Source organism: Ruditapes philippinarum, unplaced genomic scaffold, assembly GCF_026571515.1.
Source record: "Ruditapes philippinarum isolate M1 unplaced genomic scaffold, ASM2657151v2 ctg148_1_1_1_1, whole genome shotgun sequence".
NCBI lineage: Eukaryota > Metazoa > Mollusca > Bivalvia > Venerida > Veneridae > Ruditapes > Ruditapes philippinarum.
The window spans coordinates 138189-166003 of record NW_026862686.1 but is presented as its reverse complement, the minus strand read 5'-3'; the positions used below and the strand labels follow the sequence as shown (position 1 = coordinate 166003).

Below are 27815 nucleotides of genomic sequence, written 5' to 3'. Positions count from 1 at the left end.
ATACAGAAAATATTCATAACAATGGACAACTAACGAAAACTTGGCAAGAATATATTTGTAGGTGGGAAACTATATTATATCTTTGTTTCCTCCAACAGACATATATTATATCAAAATTATATTAGAAACAAACAATGCATTGTTTTGTTAAGAAAATGAACTGCTTCACCAGTGTCTATGATAATTTCTCATTTGGATATTTGCATTATAAAAATGTATGTCCTGTGATCAGCAGAAAATTTCATTGTAAACGAGGGTAATCATCGTTGGGGACATTTTACGAAAATTGGTCAAGATCTTTTTAAATTTACTTTCACATGCTATACCGGGCATATTTAGTTGAACTATAAGACTTCGTGTAAATAGTTTTTTTCCAGTATTGCCTGTCATTTCATATGCTCAATTTACGGTTATGCTTTATATGAATATACCTGTATAACTGAAACAGTGTTCTTGTAAACATTACATTTTCAACCAACAGTGTTTAGTTGGAATCAGACTGCCATCAACATTACCTGAGGATATAATTGAGCCGCGTCACGACAAAACCAACATAATGCGTTTGCGACCAGCATGGATCCAGACCAGCCTGCACATCTGCGCAGTCTGATCAGGATCCATGCTGTTTGCATACAGACCCTATAACAAGTAAAGAAACTGATAGTGAACAGCATAGATCCTGATCAGACTGCACGGATGCGCAGGCTGGTCTGGATCCATGCTGGTCTCAAACCCATTATGTTGGTTTTGTCGTGACACGGCTCATATATTTTTCAAGGCATCCTGCACTTGGCCACAGAGGCCCCATATTGTAATAAATAAATACACAAGGCTCAAAATAATCAACAAAACGCAACGATTTTTTACCACTTTATATTCAGAATAAATCCCCAATCATTTATAACCCCCAAATAATACATGAAAATAACTCTTGCAATAAATTAAACAATCTCATTTAAATACAATATAGCACATTATACATTTTATAAATGGAATTTGTGACTTTCTACTTATCATTAACTTCACAAAATGTAGATCTAGAGTTGTATATCAATTATTTGTTTTCAGCAATATATAGACTATAATTTTCATTAATGTAGCATAATTCTAGTAAATGAAAATCTTCTATGTTAATAACTTCACATAATGTAGAGTAATATATTGATTATTCCATCAAATAATGTAGCATATTCAAGTAATCAAAAATCAGTTTTTCAAAAATAACCTTTCAATTTTACTTAAAAAGCCAAGTCACACTTTTACAGTTAGCTTTGATTTGGTACTTGATTATAAGTAAACTGATAATTTTTTCGGTCTGATGTCAATTTTCAAGCTTTTACCAAATGAAGAAATGCTCAGAAATGCTTAAACAAGCATAATTTTAAGCCATGCCTATGTAGAGCCAACAGCCATCTGCAATTAAGATGTTTCCTTCTTGCATAAAAAAAATTCAAAAATTTCTGCATAACATAAATTAGCAGCAGTGAGGACAAAAGCACCAAAGTTACAAACAAATTTTAACCAGTGATAGACAGAAATTAGTATTCCAATTTGATTCTTTCTGGAAAAACACACAAAAAAACACCACAGAAAATATGTCAAAATATTCATAACAATTACACAAACCAAAATAGTTATCCAAAAGCAAAAAGAGAAAATTGTTGAACAACATAAAAGGTAAAAGGAAAATAAATTGCTGTTTTTCTAACTATTGTGTTATATATAAATTTTGTATATATTGGCATCAATGATCTAATACTATGAACTAAAGATAAATTTGTTTTAATTCCATTATAAGGAGGTGATATATGATATAAATGTATTTATATTAGGCAAGTGTGAGTGAATAAAACTGTAAATTTTATAACTATAAACTACAAGTAACTACAGTTTACATGATTTCCTGTAATATCTTGACAAGAAAAAAAAAATCTGTAAATAAAGTAACATTTAAACACATACCAAAAAGCTCTTAGAAATATAACATAACTTTTTTTCACGGGTGTGCAATACCTATCTTATGGAGCCACAAAAGCGCCAGTGGTGTGTGCTAAAATAGCATATAACATTGCAAGTATCTACAAAACATACAAAGCTGCACCAAAAAAATAAGTGGATTTCTTTAAGTTTGTCCATATCAATAAACAAATGTATATTTCAAACATTTTGACTTTAAACCTGCTTATAAGCTGAATTAAACAGCACCCTATATGCTGCCAGTCAGATTATATAACGGGAACAGTTTTGAAATGTCCAGGACAAACACTTCATGATAAATTGTTCGCAAAAACAAGTCTTGCATAGAACCTTCTACTTTTGTCTTTTTCTTTCTACATTTTTGAAAAGCAAAGTTAAAGCGAATTAAATTTTTCTCCTGTCCTGGTTCTCCATTAACCATACTTTGTCCATGCATTTTTAACCAGCTGCAATGGTGTTATATAAATCCAAAGCATAAAGAAAGTTATCAATTACTGAAGTCCCAATATTTCGATAGTAATTGATCTACAGTAAGTTATGTTATCTATGTATATAAAGTCATTCATAATAATGTTAAGAGAACTTATCTATAATTAACAAACAGGTAGATAACATGGTTAAATAAATAAATAGTCTGTTAGCATAGATTACTAATATATTGAGCCACGACATGACAAAACAATGCGTTTGTAACCAGCATGGATTCAGACCAGCCTGCGCATCCGTGCAGTCTGATCAGGATCCATGCTGTTCTCTATCAGTTTCTCTACTTGTTATAGGGTTTGAAAGGGAACAGCACGGATCCTGATCAGACTGCGCGGATGCCCAGGCTGGTCTGGATCTATGCTGGTCGCAAACGCATTACGTTGGTTATGTCATGACGCGGCTCAATTATAAATATATATCACAGTGTTACATGTACATGGAATGGATATTTGTGTGTACATGACAGATATACAGGAAAAAACAACAAGTACATTGTTAATACATTATAATATAGGAGTATGACTCAATATGATTGTGAACACATTTTTGTCTACTAGTATAATGGAACAAAAATGAGACATGAAAATATAGAAAATAAATATGTTTTTCATTACTTGTTTTTAAAGTAAAGTCCTGTATAAAAACGTTGTTTTTAAACATCAAACTTGATTTCTTAAACTTACCAACTACCACCTGAAGTCTATATAATTAATGACTTTACTGAAGTAGAGAGACAGTTATTTTCTCAAAGGAAAAATAAAAGATAAAAAAAAATAACCGAAGCTTTAAAGTATCACTAACTTGTTTTTAAAGAGATATTGGTTGGGCCTAATCTAACAAGTGTAAAAGCATTTTGTATTTTTTTCTTACCATCTTGAAAATTCTGAGACATCATACCACCAAAAAGCAAAATTGTATAAGCTGTCCGCAATAATTTGTCAGATCAAATATCATGTTATTATTGGTTTCTTTACGATAAACTGGTTTTGTATATATAAATATCCAACTACAATAAAATCAAATTGTTGGTTCACATACAATATCAAAATAATGATAAATGTTTATTTAAGTATACATCCTCTTCGTAATACTAAAAACTTGGAAGAATGGATCGACAATGTAACAAAAAAAAAACTGTTTTAAAAAAATCAGTAAAACATATCCCTAAACAGAACTTAATATAAACAAAAATAATAACTGCATGTAAAGCATAACAGAATAAAATAAAAACCCTCTTTAATAAATTCATAATAAAACAAAATTCAGTAACAATGTATCAGTCTTAAACAAACAAATAAAAAACATGTAAAAAGGACACATTTTCCAAGAACATTTCTTCAAATCTTCAATATAACCTTCTTTAAAGGATTTGTCCATCAATCAATCTGTCAAAACCATTCATCATTTTAGGGGGAGAAAAATCAAAATTTTAATAATGTACTGACAGAACAAGAAACAGTGCAGACCATGATCAGACAATACAGATATACAGGCTGACCTTGGTCTGCACTGTTTGCAGTAGGCTTCAATAAATCCCAGTAAAACAGATGACAGATAAAACCAAACAGAACAATTTACTATTTTCAATAAAGTTTTGCCAGCCTATTTAATGTCATGACTCGTCCAAAATTTGAGTTTGGAACAGTTCATTTGTATCTGAAGAGGATTTCAAATTTAAAACTTTTAAAATCAAGCAGCCAAATGAAATGAGTCTAGCCAAACTGCACAGATGTAAAGCTGACCCAGTTCCTGACATAGGCAAGTCTTGTTTACCCTGACTTACAAAGATGAAGTTTTATACTTGCCAAGATCTTGCATTCATTCTCAAACACATTTCCAACATTAACACATACAACTCCTAAGATATGTAATATATGATTTGAGGTTATTTTACACACTAAATCTATATTTTTTCACAAGGCAAAAAACTAAAATGTTTGTTTCCCATCTCCCGGATAAACATGGTAAAACAATCTTTTATTTCCATTTGTTTAAAAGTAAAGACTTGATACAACACATTTATCTGGTCAGCCTTGGGCTTAAAAAAGATCTAGCTAATTTAAGTGAGTTTTAAACTTCAAGACAGCAAACAAACATCAAAATGTTTTGGCCTTAAGATCACATACAAATTTTTTCGTTACACAAGATACCAGTCCATATGGAATGTTACAGATATATTTACAAAATATACAAAAACTTATACACATTTAAACCCTGTATAAGCCAATGGCATAGTTACATCACATAGGTAAGTCACAGCCTTTTCCACTTTTTACAAAATAATTATCTATCAAAATCATTTCAATAATAAAATATAACATGTCCATAAAAAAACAACAAAGTACAATAAATACAGTTTTAAAATCCCTCTTTTTTTCATCAATGATAGATTCAATAAAGAATTATCTTCTTCACTAGTGTCAAGACATTGTCAGAATTTCACAATATGACCTTCTGATTATGACCTTGTCATTACACCAACATATATTTAGTGTATTGATGTGTACATCAGCATGTTTTAAAAAAACAACAACAACAGTTCTTTCCACTTGAGATTATCCCCCAGCTGTACAGTTTATCAAGTGTGTGCATACAATGTCAAGGTTACATAAATGACCTTGAACTTTGCAGTAAATAACCTTGAAATTTGAATGAATGACCATGACCATGACATTCAAATTTAATGACCTTGAAATGATGCAGATCTTCTGTAAATGAAATGATTATTCTACTAGATCATTAAGCTTTAGCCTCATGTTCCTGACTGTCTAACTCTAATCTGAAAAAAGAAAAGAAATGAGTTACACCAACAGTATGATATAATTTAATTTTATACTAAAATTAATTTTAAATATTTGTTGAAAATGCATTCATTATAATATAATTTAGCGCTTCATGTCTGAATTGTTTGAACTGTGAAACAATACGCCTAACATTTACCATCTGTCTAAACCAGAGAAAGTCAAGACTTATAAGGAAATAAGTTGCTTTTTTCATTGATGCTTGTAAAAAGGTATGTTTAATTTTTGTTTGTAGAGGTTATGTTTTAGTTTTATTTGTAGAGGTAATGCTTAATGTTCATTTGTAGAAGTTATACTCAACTTTTTGTTTGGAGAGATTATGCTTATATTATGTTTGTCGAGGTTATGTTAAAGTTTCATTTGTGTGGGTAATGCTTTATGTTTCTTTGTAGTGATTATGCTTAACTTTGTACACACGATTCAAAATTTGATCTCTTTTTTATTTTATAGAACTTAATTCAATCAAAAATTTTTGATCTCTTTTTTATTTTAAAGAACTTACTAGCCAAAAATGGACAAAGTTTCAAGCATAAAAATGAAAATTCTACAAAAAAAAATTCTAATTATTTTTTCATCGTTTATTTTTCAGCTAGCATATAATTTCATCAACATACCTAAGATTACCATTTGGTGAAGGTAGAGAGTCATGACTTTCCCCTAGATCACCTTCATGTGATGAATTTACCAGTCCAGCTTTGATATCCCCCGCCGTCTTTGTACCTGGATGACCATCGGCTGCAGGCGATCTTGGACTTGACATACTGGACATAGAGGTAACCGAACCTGTGCCAGATGTCTGCCTGGACCGAGACCTTGACCCACCCTCTGTTTGTATCTGCATTTTATACTTATAGGTCTCTTCTGTGCTTGCTATAGTTCCTGTAAATATTCAACAAAACATTTGTCTATGAGTAATAATTTTTTGGTCACACTGATACTGTTAAGGTACCATTGCAAATTTCAGGAGTTGAAGAGTATGACCACATAATTATCACCTAATCGCAGTAAAGAGTTAACTCCTATTAAATTTTATTAGGAATTAACCTTTTTCTGCACTAAAATGACACAGAGTTGCTCTCATTTCATTATTTTAGGTATAAAATGGCAAACTACAAACCCTCCAAATATTTTCATATTGATTTTAATAACTTCAATATTTTAACACTTATAAAACATATGCAGATTTTTCCTTCAATAGTAAAAAATTTGTTGAATTGCAGGGCAAAATAAGTATGGCCATTAGTAAGCAACTTTAATTTTGACCACTTATCTTACATTTGACTGAGCGAGAAATAAACTTTAAATCCTCATTTTCTTTTTCAAAATGTACAATTTTGATCTTTGAGAAAAAAATACCCTGCAGATTATGATTAAATTGTTAATGAAAAGTGATTAAATAAATACCTGAGACAAGGTTAAAGGTTCTGCCTCTAACAGCATCTTTAGGGGGTGGCGAAAACCAATTCATCATTGAACCTATCATAGGAATCTGCCTTAACACACCCTGAAATATAAAAACATCAGTATTCACAACAAGTCATACATGTGCTTATTTTTGAAACAGCATGTTGTGAAGGGGCTTCTCAAGTTATGATTTCACAGTTAGAAACACCCACGCACATGTCAAAATTTACTAAAAATAGTTATTACAATAACTGTCAATATCAGGTGAAGGGTGGCTTCGAATTTATTACAAAATTGTGAAACATTTGTCATTATTTATCACTTTAGAATTCATTACCCTTAATTGGATTAAATGCTATAATACTTGAAAGAAAAGGCGTACTTTACATCTGTACAGATTACATACATAAAGCTCAATAAAAGTTATATGACAGGTAAAATACCTCTTGCATAAGTTTATGTTCATTCTCCACCTGTAGATCTTTGTTGGCTTCTTCGATTCCTTTCCTCACTAACTCAGACATACTTTCAAAGTACTGCAATAATAATATATTTACATTTATATACATACGCTAAATGGGAACCTACCAAAACATATTAAATATCAAAATGCTTACAGATGATTAATTTAACAAAATCCTAAGTTGTTTTTCATTTTTATTATATACCTTATATTAAAATTTAACAGCCTTGGAAATGGATAAAAAAATAAATAAAAGCAAGCTTTAAGTATCCTGTGCTTTTAACTTAATTCCAATAATCTGTAAAACATATTCCAACTGTCCTGATATTTCTTTTCCATCAATCTACATAGCTAAATAAATGATAAATTTTCAGTGTAACAACTTGACTTTCACCTTTCTCCAAAACAAAATCTGTAAAATATTATTAAGTGTACATATGGTTTAATTTAGTATCACACTGCTGTGGGTTTGCGTATGGCTTAACTGAAGGGAGGCAAGACTTACCTTTGAAGCTTCCTCAACTTGTTTGCCGGTTTCCTGGACCATACCAATCAATTCATGTACATCAGTTTCGTCCGTTATCAAACCAAACTTAACACATGCTATCTCATTGTCTGCATAACCTAGATAAAACAACAAAAACCTGGTATTTACATATTGTTGTTGTACAATAATATCTTCCTAACCGCTCTCATGTTCTTGCTTGATTACTTATTACTTCAAGTTAGTTGATTTATTTCAATATGGCATTTGTGTATATATGTTGTGTGTACACTGTGTATATGTAAAATGTTTATATATTGTAATTTTGTTGTGTACATCAGCTGAGATCCACATGGGGAAGATTTGGAAACCGATTGTGTAAGCTTCGTAAAAAAAAGCCATTACTTACTACTAAATTTCAAACACAAGCCACAAATGATTATCTCACATTTAGATAATGTATCAATATCTCATAGTTATTTGACTTACACAGTTATTTTAATTTAATTTATATTTAAGTGTACAAAGCTTAAAAAAAACTTCCCAAATATCTGTATGAAAGAAACATTCAAAGGGAATGACCCATGAGTACATTAGCTCTCCCTTTTCTATAATTAATCAAGCTAATAGTTGAGTTATCCATAGTTTCTTGCATATCAGACAGGATCATCTACTGTTTACACTGGTGCTAGAAAAACCCCTCTTCCCCCCAATGGGAGACAAGTCTGATGTTTTAAATTACAGTCTAACTTTCCCATGCGACCACGTGTATTAAGCGACTTTTGTCTTAAACGACCACTTTAAATTCCCCCCGATCATTTTCTCTCTATATCTTTAATGTATTAAGCGACTTTTGCTCAACGCGACCAGCGACCGCTAATTAGTCACCTAATTGACATTAATCTTTTCATTAAACGACCACTTTTACCTGTCAAGTAATTGTGTTTTTAGAGAACGCCACCTCGTTATGTCACAAGTGTCAGCAATCAAAACACAACAATAAACGTGTGAAAAACTCTATTTCCCATACCGTTTAAGCGTATGCAAATGAAGTTAAGTATACGCGTGACGTGTATTATCCAATAATATCGGATAAACAATGCAACGCTCCGCCCATACTGAGATGGTGTATACGCTTCGCTTGTTGACATTTAGACGGCATTGAATTGACCTTGAACTTGATCAGCCATTAAATTAATCGTAACAAATAGATGTAGTTTGTTTATTTCAAATGAAAAAAAAATGCACAACAGAAAACATCTTCACTAATAGGGTTTTCGTGTTGGAGACAAGGAAAAACAACGGAGAAGTTAAAAAATTCTGGGAAAAATGTCAAACATGTACGTAAGGGATCAAAACTGTTTTGTCAATAAATATCAGAACGTTATTTTTACATTTGCATCCGTTTAGATTGTCGGAGCGTACTTATTATTCAACATTTATATCAAAATGAAGTTGAAAAACAGTCCCATCGAATAAAAAAGATGTCATTTATAAATTTTGACTTTCATATCATGCTGACTGTCTTAAGAGACCGTTTCATTAAGCGACCGTTTTTGGTGTTTCCCTTGCCCGGTCGCTTAATACACGTTTGACTGTATGTCATTCCAACGAACCTTTTATGAATGAATAAAGTTCTTAGTATGATGTCATTTTGCCGTTATGAATGAAGTTGTAAATTAATATGTTACTATAAGTAACAAATACTTAATGAAAATATCAGTTTTCGTAATTTCTATCCGAAATACGATTAATGTAATATGTAAGAAAAAGAATCAAACGCCGGCTGTCATTACGAACAGGAATATCTAGCTCGGGAATATCTAGCTCGTAGGTAACTGTTTAGTGGAAATTCAGCAGAGCCTTGTTACCGCCGTAAATAGTTACCCTCAAGCTAGATATTCCAGACTGTACCGCCAGCCAGAGTAAGATTCTTAAAATAGAGCCTGGTCAGTCTGTATGAATGGCCAGGTTAGCCTGGCTTGACCCTATACTAATTACACAGGCTAATCACTTTCGATTCCAGCAGATTAAAGGTTACATGAAACTATTTACCCAATGAAAATGCGCTGTCTGTATCTTTGAGTTTATGCACCAGCTCAATGTTCAGATTGTTGACCTCTTTCTTTGCTATCTCATCACTTAAATCTAATCCTTCCTTCACATAGGCACTTGGAATGTATCTGAAATATTTCAAAATAGAGCAGATGCTGTATTTTGCAAATCAAACCTTTTACTATTATGAAATTGAAGGTTTTTTACAAAGTGTCGGTAGTTGTAAATTGTTATTTAAAAATCTTCGTAATGTTGAACTATCAATTTCAATGTGAAGTTAATCATGTTATAGTTTTAACAAGCAATTATCATAGTATTGCAAGCAATCCATAAGTCCCCTACCGATAAGAGCCCAAGCAACATTCTGAAGGGCCATTGGCCATTCACTTATGTTTCTATTTTAAGTAAATTTGTTGAAAAAGTTCTTTAAAAGTGATCACAGTGAACAGACAGACAGACGGACTGAAGGACAGTCTAAAGTTATTTTTTAAACATCCCTGTTATCAAAATATAACATTTTAAAAGCAAAATTTAAAAAAAAAAGAGATAACGATGTCATACATGATGTGAGTGTAACAAAGAACAATTAGTAATGAAGGTATGAATATTGAATATTTATTTTGAATTTGAAGTAAATGAAAGTTAAAAGAACAAATAGGAAAAATTAAAAGTTTAAGGAGGAGATAATTCTGGAAATATGGATGCTAGATTTATAAACCTTGTCATATTATAATGATGTGGGAGTTTGAAGAAAATTCTATCATGATTGAAGAAGTTGGAGTAAAAATTACCAATTTCTCAAAAAAAAAGTCTAAGTTCAAAAGGGGCATAATTCTGGAAATAGTCTTGCTAGAGTATTGAACACTCACAAATGTTGAGTGATAATAAGAAACATTTATATGAAGTTTGAAGTAGATATGTTAAGAAAAAAAGAAGTTATTAAAAAAAAAATGTTTTTTTTTCATGAAAATTTTAAGTTCAAGGGAGGTAATTCTGATAAATTTTGTGCTACAGTTGTAAACTTTGTCACATATGATGTTGCTGATGACTAGCAACTTACTTTTAAATTTTGAAGAAAATACCTTAAGAAATAAAGAACTTATAGTGAAAAAACTTAAAAACTAGAATCAGAAATCTTGAAATTCAGTCTATTTGTTGCCATAGCAACCAGAATTTTCAACACAGGAAGATAAGAAAAGGATGTGCATAATTTCCATACTGCCATCTACCCATATGTCAAGTTTCATAAAAATATTTTCGATACTTTTTGCGTTATCACTGGATCCAGGTTATGTGTAAAATCTGCCATATTTTCAGTCTATTTGTTGCCATAGCAACCAGAATTTTCAGCATAGGAAAAAAAGAAAAAAACATGCATAATCTCCATACTGCCATCTATCCATATATCAAGTTTCATAAAAAAAATTTCAGTACTTTTTGCGTTATCGCGGGATCCAGGTTATGTGTAAAATTTGCCATATTTTCAGTCTATTTGTTGCCATAGCAACCAGAATTTTCAACATAGGAAGAAAAGAAAAAGACGTGCATAATCTCCATACTGCCATCTATCCATGTACCAAGTTTCATTAAAATATTTTCAGTACTTTTTGTGTTATCGCGGGATCCAGTTTTGTGGACGGACGGACTGACGGACGGACGTACCAACTTTTGATATTTAAGAGGTAAATCAGCTCATAAACTACACCTGGACCAAAGTCCATAAGCAAAATCAGCTCATAAAATCAAAAAAATAGCTCTTAATTTGAATTTTATGAGCTTTTGTTCTTTATTTAACTACGGAATGAAGCTCATAAATATCAAATGTTTGCTCGGACGGACAGACGAACAGACGGACGGAGGGTAAACCTAAAGTCCCCTCCGGTAAACCGGTAGGGGACTAATAATTGTATCTAGATTAATCACTTACTAAAGTAAAACTTATTCTTGGTCACTTAATGTCAATAAATCACTTGATGCTAATGTAAATACCATTTATATTAATGTAATTATCAATAACAATATACATGTATATTGGTACATTAAAAAAGAAATTTCTAAATTTATTATATAGATCTATCAAGTATTTTGCCTGTGACTTTGGTATAAATAATTTAAAGTTAGGATTTAAGACAATTGAAATTGGGCAAAACAATTTCAGAGAAAAAAAATTTGAGTTATGAAAATAACAAAATAATTCTAAAACATATAAAGAAAACTTTTTCAAATTTAACCCATTACTTCATGAGCATTTTGTGAAAAATGGCTGTTTTCATTGAAAAGTCTCCCGTTACAAGTTTAAATTGCTATAATACTATAAAAACTGCTTCAACACTAATCAAACTTGGCACAAATGTTGACTGGACCATTGCCCTTGCAACAGCATGCTCAGGCTTAAATTTTCTGTTACCATGGTAACGAGGGGACATCTCAAAATTGCCAAAAATCACTATTTTGTGTTGATTTTTTCCATCAAAATTGAATTCAAAGTGCTGCAACTTCTCAATGGATTGAGATAGAGTCAAATGCTTTTCAGCGTTGGTTACACGTTACCTTATGATCAATCTGGGGTCATTTACAGCCTCTCACAAGTCCAAAATTTTCTTGGCGATGAGGGGGACTCCGCCCCCCTTCAAACCCCCCAAACAGCGATGAGGGGGACTCCGCCCCCCTTCAAACAGAAGGGGGCACATCCCCCTTCTGGCAACCCCGATGTATCTTTTGGTTGGGGGGCGCGCCGAAAAAGAGGTCACTTTTTTTAACAACATTTCTCAAACAAAAACAAGTGTTTAGGGCCTAAATAAGGCATTTTTTCATCATTTGAGACAACAAACAAGATTGCATTTGAGAAAAATGCTATGCCACCGCATGGTTCAAATTTCATAGCTGTACACCAAAGGACAAGAAAGTAGGTCACATCATCAAAATCTAGGTCACCTGATATCAAAGTTCAATTTTACAACTAAAATTGTGCACATGGTCAAAATGTCATTGCTGTACATCAAAGGACAAGAAAGTAGGTCACTGTCCCCTTGGGCAAGGTATAATTTTGACCCAAGGGTTTAATTCAAAACAATTTTGATACAGGTCCACCAAACAACATTTCAAGTCAAATATCTAAGCTATAGCTTTCTCCCATTCAGAAAACATTTGTTTTATTTTCTGTTTTTACTATGTGTACATAATGAGAATCACTGCCCCCGGGCAGGGCCAATTTTGACACCAGGGGAAAATTTTGAACAACTTTGGTAGACGACCTATAAATGATATTATATATCAAACATCAAAGCTCTATGCCTTGTACCTTCAGACAAAAATATTTTTTATTTTTTCACTATATGTACATAATGAAAATCAATGACCCCGGGGCGGAACCAATTTTGACCCCAGGGCTATAATTTGAACAATCTTGCCAGAGGTTCACTACACAATGTTTCATGCAAAATATCTTAACTCTAGCCTTTGTAAATTTAGAGAAGATGATTTTTTAAGTTTGTACTATATACATATAAGGAAAACTATGGCCACCAGGGGGCGGGGCTAATTTTGACACAAGAGGCAAAACTTTGAATAACTTTTGTAGAGTACCTTCAGATGATATAATTTAACAAATATTAAAGCTCTAAGCCTTGCACCTTCAGACAATAAGATTTATTTATTTTTTACTATATGTATATATTGAAATCAATGACCCCAAGGGCGGGGGCAATTTTGACCCCAGGGCTATAATTTGAACAATCTTGCTAGAGGTTTACTACACAATGTTTCATGCAAAATATCTAACCTCTAGCATTTGTCAATTGCTAGAAGAATTTTTTTTTGAAGTTTTTACTATAATTTTTTACTATATACATATAAGGAAAACCAATGACCCCCGGTGCGGGGCCAATTTTGACCCCAGGGCTATAATTTGAACAATCTGGGTAGAGGTCTACCAGACAATGCCTTATGCAAAATATATAAGCTCTAGGCCTTTTGGGTCTTTACAAGAAGGTGTTTTAAGTTTTTACTATATGTACATATAGTGAAAATCAATGACCCCGGGGCGGGCCGATTTTGACCCAAGGGCTATAATTTGAACAATCATGGTAAGGGTCTACCAGAAGATGCCTTATGCAAAATATCTAAGCTCTAGGCCTTTTGGGTTTTTACAAGAAGGTATTTTAAGTTTTTACTATATGTACATAGTGAAAATCAATGACCCTCGGGGCGGGGCCAATTTTGACCCCAGGGCTATAATTTGAACAATCTTGTTAGAGGTCTACCAGACAATGCCTTATGCAAAATATCTAAGCTCTAGGCCTTTTGGGTCTTTACAAGAAGATTTTTTAAATTTATTCTTATAATTCCTTTTGGTTGCCATGGCAACCAGATTTCTGCATGGAATGAAATTCTTTGAACAACTTTGGAAGCCCTTCACCCAAGGAACAATCCTGCCAAGTTTGGTTGAAATTGGACTAGTGGTTTTTCACAAGAAGATTTTTTAAGTTCACTATATAATCTATATAACACACACACAAACACACACACAAACACACACACACACAGGTGAATCGCTATATGCCACCGCATCGCAGATGCTGCGGTGGCATAAAAAGGGGGGGGGGGGGGGTGAAAAAGGCGTTAAAAGGCGTGTATATGAATTAATGGGTTAAATAGATAGTAACTAAGATAGTAGTCAAGTTTCAGCTTTTCAGAATAACACATTGACAAATCAATTAAGATAAAATACATACTGCACTGCCCCCAATCCGGCCCAGTTTCCAACTTCAACAAGTTTCAGATTCTCCTGTTCAGCTGTGATCAGTCGGAATTTCTCGTAGTTCAATGTTGTTGCATCTAATATTGCCTATATATATAACACAAATATTTAGGTCTAAATAAAACAAAGGAAAGGTCTATCCAATTTTGTTTTTGGTTGAATATCTGACTACAGTGTCACTTTAAGAGTCTGCTGTGAGTACCTTGGTTGAACCACATACCATTATTGCTTGGTAGCTTTTTCAAATAAAAGTTTTTAAAATACCTACTTCGATTGAACTTACGTAAAAGCATTAATGTTTAATGATGGATTGCAAATAGTCATGATAAGCAATTGTTGGTAAATGGGCTACATTAAAAGCTTTTGCGTGAGTTTTGCAACAATGCTGCAGCATTTATAATATCTCGCCTTTTTATTCAAAAGAATCACCAGTATAACATTACATATTATAAACTAATAATACTTATAAAAGTTTATTAATATTCTGATAGAATACTTACAATTTGATTACACAGGCATGCTATAAATCCCTCTAAATGTTCTTTTTGTGTTCCAATCACTACAAAATAATATTTTTAAAAAATCTGTAAATATTGAAAGATATAATTACAAGAGCAATTAAATACTGCTATCAAAGTTGCTGTGGTAGCAAATTGGCTCTAAATTATTAAATAGCCTCAAGAAAATCACTATTGGCTAAAACTTGTGAAAAGTATGATTTTTTCAGAATCTCCAGTCTTAATTTATTTGAGCCGCGTCACGACAAAACGAACATAGTGCGTTTGCGACCAGCATGGACCCAGACCAGACTGCGCTTCCGAGCAGTCTGATCAGGATCAATGCTGTTTGCTTACCAACTCTATTACAAGTAGAGAAACTGATAGCGAACAGCATGGATCTTGATCAGTCTGCGCTGGTCGCAAACCCATTATGTTGGTTTTGTCATGAAGCGGCTCATTTGATTTTCTATCTACAACTTCACCCTTTACCGCATGTTATCTCAACATATGGGACACAGTCTACTTTTTGTGAGACATTGACAGGTTTATACTTGTAACTTTCCTCTCAAATGAATAGCCCATGTTGACCTAGCTAGTAATCTATACTGAAGTTACTGATACTTTAGAAAACTTTAAAATATGTTGAAACGAATCATCTAGTGTATTTTGAAAAGAATAAAATTTAAAATTACAGCTAAAATAACAGCTCATACCATAAAAAATCTGAATACGTTTTCTTCACTTTTAATATGCAGTAGCAACAATAGTTTTTCTTTGCTAGATGGAAGAATATTCTTGTCTTTTTTAAGGAGGATGGGGGTTAAACTTCAAGTTATGCCAGATACTTCAAAAGTTACACAACTACTTTCAAGCTTAGTAGGTGGAGAAAGGTCTAAAGTGCTCCTCTGTTTTCTATTTCAGGCAGAATAGAAACACTAATATTTTGTTTGCTAGATGAATTTCTTCCTCGCATCCATGAATCCAACATTCCTGTCAACATTCAAACCCACTGAGGCAGTGATATTCACCTTATATAACAAAGGCCCATAAAATGTCTCTTCCCAATGGAAATTTATTTTAAAATCATGCAGTTTTCCAAAAAAAATTGAACTTACCCCTGCTTTTTTACTTCCTAAGTAATCAATTTTAGCAATAATTCTTCCCAAAATCAAGAACAGACTAAAGTCTATTCCCAATTAGGTGAGAAAAAACACTTCAGAGGTTACAGGCATGTGATTTGACGTCGGTAAAATAAACCACTTGGCTACAGAGGCAGAACAAAGGTGAATAAAGCAATAACTTACATTGAGCAGATTCTAACGGTGCAAACTTCATACATACACCTTCCCTCTCTAGCTCTACCATTGTTATCTCTACATATGGGTTCTCTGTCTGCAGTGTCTCTCCCAACTGTTAAATGTATAATAGAATTAATTCACTTTATCAAAGAAATTAGAAATAGGCTGAATGGAGATTCAACTGAATATAGTAAAATTAAAAGGATGAACTGTCAAATGTATAATAAAAGAATTTTTCTATATCAAAAAAATAGAAATAGACTGAAAAGGAAATTAAAAGGATGCTGGATGACAATAGGTCTGCGTTGAGATAATTACATTCTCATATATAATGTAGATATAAAATAAGGACTACATTTTAATATTGTTTTATTGTACATGTATGACTATTCATTTCTATAAATATTACTGTGCATCAAAATTTTCTGATACAAAATTTTAAGATAATAATTATATTTATTTCACAGACAATAATTTTTTAATGATTTCACATTCAGTAAAACATTGCTTATAACAAGAGCAACTTTAAAACTTTCCTTCTCCACTATTCTGAACTAGAACCAAACTTATGTCAATAGCAGAGCTCAAAATTAACAAATCATCACTTAGTGCAGTAATAGGTTAACCCCTTTTAAATTATAGAAAGTTAACCCTTTACTGCCCTAAAGTGAAGAAATATTGGCCAGAAGGCAGATAACCTTATCACAATTTTTTTTTTCAGTAGACATCAAGTGGGCCATAAACCAGATCACTGTAATTCTATAACTAGTGAGTATAAGAAGTTAATGTACCCATATATTGAGTGAGTTGTAGTATGTCTTCTTCTTTATAACCTCCTCATCATCGTCATCTTCCACATCCATTGTTGTACCAACAGCATATGGAGCAACTGCCACATCTGGAAACACAAAATTGTTGTTTGTATTCATGATAAATTCAAATTTGTCCCAACTACCTCATCACAGGTATAGAGCTGGCAGTTATATAAATAATATATAAAAAAAAAAAATAGAATGACAGGACTATGGCATCAGGTTAGAGCAAAGCAAGGCTCCAGTTCCCGAGTGGTTTATCCAAATTCTATACTGTTGGATGCTAATTATCACCATTTGAATACCGTATATCAGGTTATTTTCATGTACAGCAGTAATCTAATTTTAGGCATTTTTAGCTAATTCAATTTTAGCGATTTTGTTGTACATGTTTCTATTTTTTTTCTCATTTTTCTGCTGGCAAAGAGAGACCACTCTTTTTGTCAGAAATTTATTGTTTTCAATATTCTTACATAACCCTAATGTTTAGCAAATCTATTTTTCGCGATATGCATGGCATGCACATATAATGGAAATCGGAAACTCACGAAAAAAAACCACCCTGATAAACAGTATTGGAAATCACTGAATTTTGCAAGTTGGGTTCTAAATATATGAATGCAGGTCATGTTCATTACATAGTTGGAGAGATAAAAGGTAAGTTTAATAGTTTAAGACTTGACTGTGATATTACGAGTCCTGGAAATCTAGTAGTCACTGATCCTCTCTGACAAAGGGAGAAAAACAGGTAATTATGCCAGCAGGATATAGCAAATTTATTTCCCATATCATATTGTTATACTGAAATCATTATTTCCCATATCATATTGTTATACTGAAATCATTATTTCCCATACCATATTGTTATACTGAAATCATTATTTCCCATACCATATTGTTATACTGAAATCATTATTTCCCATATCATATTGTTATACTGAAATCATTATTTCCCATATCATATTGTTATACTGAAATCATTATTTCCCATACCATATTGTTATACTGAAATCATTATTTCCCATACCATATTGTTATACTGAAATCATTATTTCCCATATCATATTGTTATACTGAAATCATTATTTCCCATATCATATTGTTATACTGAAATCATTATTTCCCATATCATATTGTTATACTGAAATCATTATTTCCCATATCATATTGTTATACTGGAATCATTATTTCCCATATCATATTGTTATACTGAAATCATTATTTCCCATATCATATTGTTATACTGAAATCAGATGAAATGCTTATACTTCTACTTACTTTTGGATTCTCTTGTGTCTTCTGTATACCTAAATACTACAGTTGGGGTAACCATTTCAAACACCAGCTGAAATACACAACATAATATTAATATATTAAATGCATCAACTGAAAACAAGTTTAAATATAGTGAAACTGAATTAATATTTAAAGAAAGAAAACACTTTTATTTTACTAGCAATGCATATTATATCTTATCCCCAAATAAAATATTTTTTCTTGACAACTGTTTATATTGTATTAAAATTAATTTCAGTATTGTATAATTGATTTAAAAGGATAGCACTAACAAGAATGTAAAATTGTTAACATGAAGAATGGCTAAAAGTGCTCAGACTGCCATCAAAGTAAGTTTAACTGTCTTCACTCTTGCTACTCTAGCATTTAAACCAGGCTATTGATCCAGACTGTCTACTGCTAAACTTAAGCATTTCTATTGCAACCCAATAAAATAAAATAAAAAGGTCCAAATTTAAAGCAAGGTTCATTATACATTATCAGGAAGCTTAAAGGTTAAATTGTGAAGAAGCTCACCAATGCAGAGATTGCCTTTGAGATAAGGTCTGAAATAGATCTAACAGCTCTATCATCTTTCTTTTTCTCTTCTCGACTCTGAAAGAATAATATCAATTGATTTAAGATACAAATGAGCTGCGTCATGACATAATGGGTTTGCAACCAGCATGGATCCAGACAAGCCTGCGCATCCGCGCAGTCTGATCAGGATCCATGCTGTTCACTTACCAACCCTTTTACAAGTCGAGAAACTGATAGCGAACAGCATAGATCCTGCGCTGGATCCATGCTGGTCGCAAACCCATTATGTTGGTTTTGTCGTGACACGGCTCAAATGAGCTGCAAAAATTACTAATTCAGAATTGGACATAATGTAGGATCCAATTTATCATTCATTAGATGGTAAAGCTCAATTATTTTCAGTACTTGTTATGAAAAACATGAGCCTAGATAAAAAAGAAATTCATAAAGGGGAATAATCTATTCAAAATCCATTTTATATTTATCGTTGGATCTTGGATAGTAACTATCAAACATGAAATATATTTTTTTAGGAAAACTGTTGTTTTCTGCGATAGCATGCAAAAATCACAAGGTCTGACAGTTGTCTCGAAAGTTAGCAAATACATGTACTCAATATCTGACAAAACAATCATTTAGACCTAAGATTAGCTGACAATTTTCTGCTCGGAATGTGCTAATCCCATTAAAATTGTTGAAGAAATTTAAAAAACATCACATAATACATGGTACAGCCTCACCAAGTTTCTCAAACATCGCTAAATAATAACATAATAAACAGTAAGGATTTTGGCAATTTAACAATCCATCATTTCAGAACGACAAGGTCTATTTTCAAGTCATTGTAAGGTCATCATTCTAAATCATTTAATGCTATAATAATAAATTAACATAATTTATTGACTTACAAACTGTTTGATTGTTTTTATCTTTGACAGCTCATTGAACAGGAAGTCAGCCTGAAATACACGTAGTAAGACAATATATCATATTATAAAATGATTCTTTTTATAATACCAATCAAATTGATATTTTGTTTGTTATGCTTGATTTTATGTAACACCAACACGATGAAGGTCTTATGGTGACTTTCCAACTAAACTGTTGGAAGATTATCACATTAAATGATAAGAAACAATAGCACAATAGATTTATGCAATAGATGTTTATACAAAGTACCATACAATAGAAGCGAATTATAATATTTATCACATATTTACATTTTTACTGTTGAAATTTCTAGACATTCTCAATATCTATTATAAAATAACTATGTGAAACAATGTCACAACTTGGAAACAATATTTATTATGTCTATTAATTATTTATATTCTTTTTGAATTTTAACACTGATTTTTTTTTCTTCAAAACTTTAATCCAAATCTTTTAAGAGAAATTACAGCAACAGAATTTATGTCATTTTCAGAAATAAATCTGCTAATTAGGGTAGGAGAGCACCAGATCAGTAACCCACAGTCAGACTACTAGGTCGATCATTGGGCAATGCAAAATTTCACTGTGACAAGTAATCCTTGGACAGTGGTCATTTATCTCTTAGTGCAAGTCTGCCACTTTCAAAGAAATTAATAAATTATGGTTAGTTATCCTAGAAAACAGATATGACCAAAACCAATAGTCACCATAAAAATAGAGAGACTCAATAAACAAGATCCATACTTACAAGATCACATGAATGAGTGATTCTTTGCTCTATATTTTCAATACCAAGACTTTGTAACACTACCCACAAAGGCAGACAAGTCAGTTTCAGGTAGGGGTTAAAGGTCATCAGTGACGCAGCATGTACGAGGGCAGGATCTGCTACTTTGAAAAGTGTCTATTTGCCAGTTAAGAAATACTACTGATGTCCAAGTTTATATCAAGTAAAGCATTGTCTGTATGTTACAATTCATTCATCTATTCATTTTTTCAATCCATAATATTCTAAAGACAATTGTTTACTTTTCAAAGTATTACCTTTACTAACTTGCCTTCTCAGTCATGTGACAAATTCATTCTTACAGTAAATAAATCAGACCTATTCTCTTAAAGCTGCACATAAAATGCATTGACATTTTATATGGCTACCATCTTTGTAGAGCAGATCATAACTGATTGTTTCATAACATTTTTTACATTTTTAAAAAACTCAGCCACTTAAGTGTAAATAGCAATGCAATGGGTATGGCCGTGAAAATACCTATCAATAGTAGGTTAATAACAAAAGTGCATGTACTTGTAGCCAGGATATCCTCAAAGCTGCTTAACTGAAATATTCCTGTATTTAAGTTTGTAATCAGGTACTAATTCTTAAAAATTTGAAAAAAGAATCAATTATTCAAAACAACAAAAGTTATATAAAGATCATAGAAAAGGATACAGAGTACGGCATTGCAGGAATTCCTAACCATTTGCCCATACAGATAGTGAAACTGTCACCAAATCTTGCATTCTGTATGTTACCAGGTGGACGTATCAATGACAAAGTGGCAAGGTTATCCCTGAAATATAACAAGATCGCAATGATACCAAAAAACATCTGTGTGACATCTGCACTGTTATTTTTTGCTGATTCAACAATATGGTATTTTTGATTTTTATCAATATTATTGGAAAAAGTTCATCTCAATGTACCTAACTATGAATGAACATACATGTTATTGATAATATGTTATATCTAAAACAATATATAATCCCTATTCTGTTAAATGGACTTATCCATTTCAAAGTTTTGGATCTGTCCATTTCCAGTTCAGGGTGATTCAAGATGAAAACTTTAAGTTAATCAGTCAATTTTATTGAGTCTGGTCAGACTGCACAGATAGCAAAACCCTGTCACTTTCAGTTCAAGTGAACAACCAGTCTTAATAGATGAGTGGTCTTGATGTCAAAATGGTCTTAAATTGAGTCATACTGTACTAACTACTTGTCTCAGTTAACAACCAATCTTAATAGAGGAGTGGTCTTGATGTCAAAATGGTCTTAAATAGAGTTAAACTGTACTAACTACTTGTCTCAGTTAACAACCAATCTTAATAGAGGAGTGGTCTTGATGTCAAAATGGTCTTAAATAGAGTCAAACTGTACTAACTACTTGTCTCAGTTAACAACCAGTCTTAATAGAGGAATGGTCTTGATGTCAAAATGGTCGTAAATAGAGTCATACTGTATTAACTACTTGTCTCAGTTAACAACCAGTCTTAATAGATGAGTGGTCTTGATGTCAAAATGGTCTTAAATAGAGTCATACTGTATTTACTACTTGTCTCAGTTAACAACCAGTCTTAATAGAGGAATGGTCTTGATGTCAAAATGGTCTTAAATAGAGTCAAACTGTACTAACTACTTGTCTCAGTTAACAACCAGTCTTAATAGAGGAATGGTCTTGATGTCAAAATGGTCTTAAATAGAGTCAAACTGTACTAACTACTTGTCTCAGTTAACAACCAGTCTTAATAGAGGAATGGTCTTGATGTCAAAATGGTCTTAAATAGAGTCAAACTGTACTAACTACTTGTCTCAGTTAACAACCAGTCTTAATAGAGGCATGGTCTTGATGTCAAAATGGTCTTAAATAGAGTCAAACTGTACTAACTACTTGTCTCAGTTAACAACCAGTCTTAATAGAGGAATGGTCTTGATGTCAAAATGGTCTTAAATAGAGTCAAACTGTACTAACTACTTGTCTCAGTTAACAATCAATCTTAATAGAGGAGTGGTCTTGATGTCAAAATGGTCTTAAATAGAGTCAAACTGTACTAACTACTTGTCTCAGTTAACAACCAGTCTTAATAGAGGAATGGTCTTGATGTCAAAATGGTCTTAATTAGAGTCATACTGTATTAACTACTTGTCTCAGTTAACAACCAGTCTTAATAGATGAGTGGTCTTGATATCAAAATGGTCTTAAATAGAGTCATACTGTATTTACTACTTGTCTCAGTTAACAACCAGTCTTAATAGAGGAGTGGTCTTGAGGTCAAAATAGTCTTAAATATAGTCATACTGTATTAACTACTTGTCTATTTTATTACATGTGCATTGTTTTTGTCTCACAGAAATTGATACTTGATCTTTGAAAAATCTGTCTATATTTTATGCAATGCTCATTAAAACAGGATTTTTTTTTGGTCATTTTTAGACCTGCTTACCCGTCAACATGCATCCAAATGTTATTTTTCTTGCATAATTCTTTAATCTTTTCTAAATCATCTACATGACCTGCATTTGGTGTACCTACAATGATAAAAGTTATACATTAGCATAGGTAAGTATCATAACATTACGTCTGTACTTAAGTATGAACATGTACATACAAGGGGCAAAAAATATCTTTGTTTATTTAATGTCAACTGTAAATACTGTCATATTTCTGTAAATGCCTTCCCAAAATTCTAGATTTAGTTGTTTTCAAATTTAAGTCACACCAACACAGTAAAGGTCACATGGCAAGCTTGTACATGGGTAGCTTTACTGGTGGAGGAAGACCTCAGCCCCTCTTAAGGCAAGAGCAGGCATCTGAGTAGAACAAATAACCTTTGTAAGCTAGCTGGTTAGCCACAATTCTAGATGGAAGTTATACAACAATCTGAATATCAATAATCCTTTGCGTAAATCAAATTGCCTAATTTCTTTTGTAAATAGCCATATATGTCATACTGCATGCTGGGGGTGGATGATTGGTTAACGAATCAATGCCAGTTTATCAATACAACTGTCTATGAACAATTTAATTCATCATCAAATAATCAAAGCTTCCAGTAAAATCTCAAATAGCATGTTTCGTTTCATAACAAGAGAAATTATGCCTCAATACAAAAAATAAATTTCACATAACTTCACAGTATATGTGATTATGTCCTATATAAGCATACCTGCATATGCAATAAGAGCAACTGGAGTTTTGGCGGCTGCTATGTCATCTTGTATCAACTTTTCTAAAATCTCTGTATCCTGTAAATATTCAAATAAGATACATATTACAATATATAGGTGTGTATTTATTTAATTTCTCCTTGGACAATGCTTTGTTTATAATCATTTATATCTATTTATAGCAGTAAAAGATGAAAATTTCAAATTAGCAAATAGTAATAGAGCCTGGTCAGACTTCACAAATGTGAATGCTAGTCTGGCTCTATACTGGTGGTAAAGGCTAGTCACTTTCAGTCCTAGCATTGTCAAGGATAATAAACACCAATCTAAGAACTATTCTCTTATTTGCCAATTACCCATCTAGGGATCTTCTAGTCCCTAAAACATCTTGTTTTTTTAAAGAAATGTCTGCTCCCATTCACTTTAAGTCACAAAATAACAATTATTATTTCAGTTTTATATAGCTGCAAAAGTAACATTAGCGCAATGCACCAAGTAAAACACATATCTATATTTACATGTCATTCATGTTATACAAAATGCCTCTAAACATATCTGCATACATCAAAAGTGTTACCAAGCTATTGATTATCAAAGCGACATAAGATGTAACACAATGTTATTACTGGCTGATTATTGTGGTGACAACTGGATCTTTCTTTATGTGTATTGGAAAATGGATTTACCTTCTTAAATGGGTTTAAATATAAAGATTTCTTACCAAAGTTTATATTTATAAAGTGTTCTTCAACTCATATATTTTCCTAGATCTATTTATATAAATGACGTCTTGTCTTCTTATTTAACCAAACTGACTGCTGGTCAATTTTTAATATATTTTCAAATCTGACAAAACTGTATCATATATTTTTGATTGATTGTCTGGTTTTGACACCAATTTTAATACCATCTTGGTCACATTTTGGCAACTGATCTTCCTGACTTGGTTTCCTGCATAACTAACCAGTAATTACCAATTTCTTTGCAAGTGACTGACAACTGACCATAAAACTCAATGTCTGTGATCAATTGTTACATAGAAATTCAGCCTCACCCAAGGATCAAGCCAACGACCCATGGATAACAAATCTGATGGCAGAGCACAATTTTGAGATATTTTATATTCACAATAAAACGACCAGATCCAAACTTTAAGCAGGGCAAGTATTTAATTCATAGTTAGCAGTAAAATTATTAAATGACAAATTGGTCAAAAACTGGAAATTTAATGTTTTTTTATCAAACCCTATAACACCGGTAAGAAAATTTAGTGCAATGCAGATACATAAATATTTTAATTGTGTTTCTGGTTTGGAACACTATGTTTCAGAAAAAAAGCAGTAAATGCAGAAAACACCATATTTTATAAGCATATATCAAAATGTATGCAAAGTATTAGAAATGAGAAATGCACCAAATAGCTCTTTATTAAGACTTTCATTACAAGTTACATTCGCTGAACATGCTTTTTATTAGTTCTGCTTTCTTTGTACATGATAATACTAATTTCAAATTTGCATGAAGCTGTCACAGATTTATGAATAAATTTTCATTTTAGAATGAACCAATATTAACATGGTATTCCCACACATTTTACTAAAGCGTGTTTTATACTTATTTATAATTACATACATAATACAATTTCCCAAATTCTATATCTCAGTCAAACTAAACAAGTATTAATAATATTCATTTGTATGAACTTGTCAATAAATAAATAAATAAAAATGTCCATCACCAAAAGTTTACATGTTTTGCACTGGATAGGGTACTTAACCTTGCATGTGGATCCAAATAAAAAATACAAGCATTAAGGTTTGCTTTCTTTAAAAGCGGACTATAATGTGTACAGTATGACTTATATTAGATATACATAATTACATAACTATAATTGTAAGTACATTACTTATCTATACAATGTTCAGAAAAATCATTCTTTTGAGAAATACTCAATGTGGGTTGCAGAGGTTTAATTCTGGACAATGCCCATTAATGTGTACATCTTAATGGACCAGTATTGACATAAGTACTATTTGACTGTATTATTCTTATGTACAACAGTTTTATAATAAAAAAAAATTCAAACAGTTATCTTCTACAGAAATTTGTGTATAGTTCAACACAAAAGCAGAAAAATGCAGAAATTCACATGCAGGAAAAACTTCAAAACACAGCATATGTCAACTGCAGGTGATAGAGGTCCATTAAAATAACACAATAATCATAACATATACATGACATATAGGTGTAAAGTACCAAGGTTTTGTACCCTTCGAAACTTACCATACGTTCATGTCTGTTTGGTCGCTGTGAGCATATAGGAACCAATATTAACATGGTATTCCCACACATTTAACTAAAGCACGTTTTTTGTTGTGTTTTTTTTTCATTACGATATGATTATTGATTGTTAATAAAATATTTTTAAAGATAATATGCTATAAAAGATACATTTTGCCAAACAAGTAAGAAATATATCTGAAACAGTTATGGAAAAAACAAGTAGAACAATCTCTTTGTGACACATATCATCTGTTAACCCATAAACCGCTCAATTTGTGAAATTGATTTGCTCTGAATTTAAGGAACAGTTAATTTAACATTTAAGGCATTTTATTAATACAAAAAATACAAAAACAGAACTGTTTGTTTGTTTAATTAGGTTTTACGCCACACCAACACAGTATAGGTCATTTGGCGATGTTCCAGCTGTACTGGTGGAGGAAGACCACAGGTGCTCTTTAGTGCATTATTTCAGGCACGAATGGGCATCCGAGTAGAACCACCGATGTTCCGTAAGCTAGCTGGATAGCTTCCTCACGTGAAAAAATCCAAAGTCCCTGTCGGGATTTCGAACCCGCAGTGGTGAGGGGCAAAAGGTTTGAAGTCAACAGCCTTAACCACTCAGCCATAATGCCCACACGCCCCCCCCCAACCCCCCCCCCCTCCAGAACTACCAGCAGTATAAATCCTGGTAAGACTGAATAGATATATTATATATGCTGGCTGGGCTATATACTGGTAACAACGGCAAATCCCTTTCGGTTTCAGCAGATTATGGGTTAAGTCCTGAATCATGTAGATATACATCAGATCACGTGCTAAATGCACTCAGGTATGAGATCATTTTGATCTTTACAAAAATCTTACTTAAAAAATAAGACATAAAAAGCTTGCATAATGAGGTTGTGAACAGAATAGTTAGTTTTATCAGTATCAACCCGAGTGAAGATAATGATGGTTTTTGGTAGAAATTAGCATACATTTCTATGAATATTTCCACTAATCAGTTTATAACATTAATAAACAATTGTCACTACTTACCATTTTGGTGTTGGATCCAAACAAGGTATTACATGGTACAGAACATATTGATGACATTGGAAGACCCAACTGAAAATATGGTCAAAATATACACTGCATTTTAATTACAGTCCGACCCAGGTTATTCGACAACCCTTTATTCGAATACCCGGCATTATCAGAAGTAGATTGGCAGTCCCGTTTTTATCTCTATATAAAACAATATAAATACGAGCGTATTATTCGAAATGCATTATCCGAATACCTCCTATTTTTTCGAAGTAAAATTTCGGTCCCGATTATACAATTATGAAAGAATTTCACACCTATTATTCGAAGCTAGCCTAATTATTATTCGAAGCCAGACTAATTGGCGCAGATTCACTCGCTGACCGGTCAACTTGTGAAAAATATCAACAGTCATGCGTGTATTTAGACAATCATGATAATAACTATTTGCGTGTTTTTTTAATCAATTTAATTACCGAAAATGAAAAGCTATGCACCGTGTCCGATTTTTATTGCTTGAGGATGACAGCATAATTTTCATACATACCGTATATGTGAATTTGTCAAAACATCCAAAACATTTTTTTTCCATTAATTGTTACGCTACATGAGAGCCTTTATCCTAATCGAAAATACCAGAGTTTAGCTGTAAATACCGTAGTGACAACACGGCCATTATCAAGGCTTTGCGCATAATGTAGAATAAAATGCAAGTATTTATGTCTTCGATGCCAATACAATAATTTTTACGCATCTTTTCTATAATAGTTATTT

At 32.3% G+C, this 27815-nt stretch overlaps 1 protein-coding gene across 2 annotated transcripts in view; it reads right to left on the bottom strand.

The window, feature by feature from the left end:
- Positions 1–1453: 1453 nt before the first annotated feature.
- The window catches only part of LOC132719879 (putative pyridoxal-dependent decarboxylase domain-containing protein 2), a 50295-nt gene continuing 23933 nt past the window's right edge, over positions 1454–27815 (bottom strand). Inside the window, exons 8-26 of one of the 2 annotated variants that reach the window (XM_060703828.1) lie at positions 27054–27122; positions 26013–26036; positions 23729–23807; positions 23006–23090; positions 21235–21355; positions 20536–20691; positions 19763–19813; positions 18852–18929; positions 18318–18384; positions 17019–17125; positions 16234–16339; positions 14930–14988; positions 14404–14516; positions 9671–9798; positions 7637–7755; positions 7112–7204; positions 6669–6768; positions 5879–6143; positions 1454–5242 (exon numbers count right to left, since the gene is read on the bottom strand). In XM_060703828.1, the coding sequence (XP_060559811.1) occupies positions 5203–5242; positions 5879–6143; positions 6669–6768; positions 7112–7204; positions 7637–7755; positions 9671–9798; positions 14404–14516; positions 14930–14988; positions 16234–16339; positions 17019–17125; positions 18318–18384; positions 18852–18929; positions 19763–19813; positions 20536–20691; positions 21235–21355; positions 23006–23090; positions 23729–23807; positions 26013–26036; positions 27054–27122 (1860 nt within the window). In that variant the 3' untranslated portion in view covers positions 1454–5202. The remainder of the gene's footprint in view (positions 5243–5878; positions 6144–6668; positions 6769–7111; positions 7205–7636; positions 7756–9670; positions 9799–14403; positions 14517–14929; positions 14989–16233; positions 16340–17018; positions 17126–18317; positions 18385–18851; positions 18930–19762; positions 19814–20535; positions 20692–21234; positions 21356–23005; positions 23091–23728; positions 23808–26012; positions 26037–27053; positions 27123–27815) is intronic. The other variant, XM_060703829.1, reaches the window with a different exon arrangement.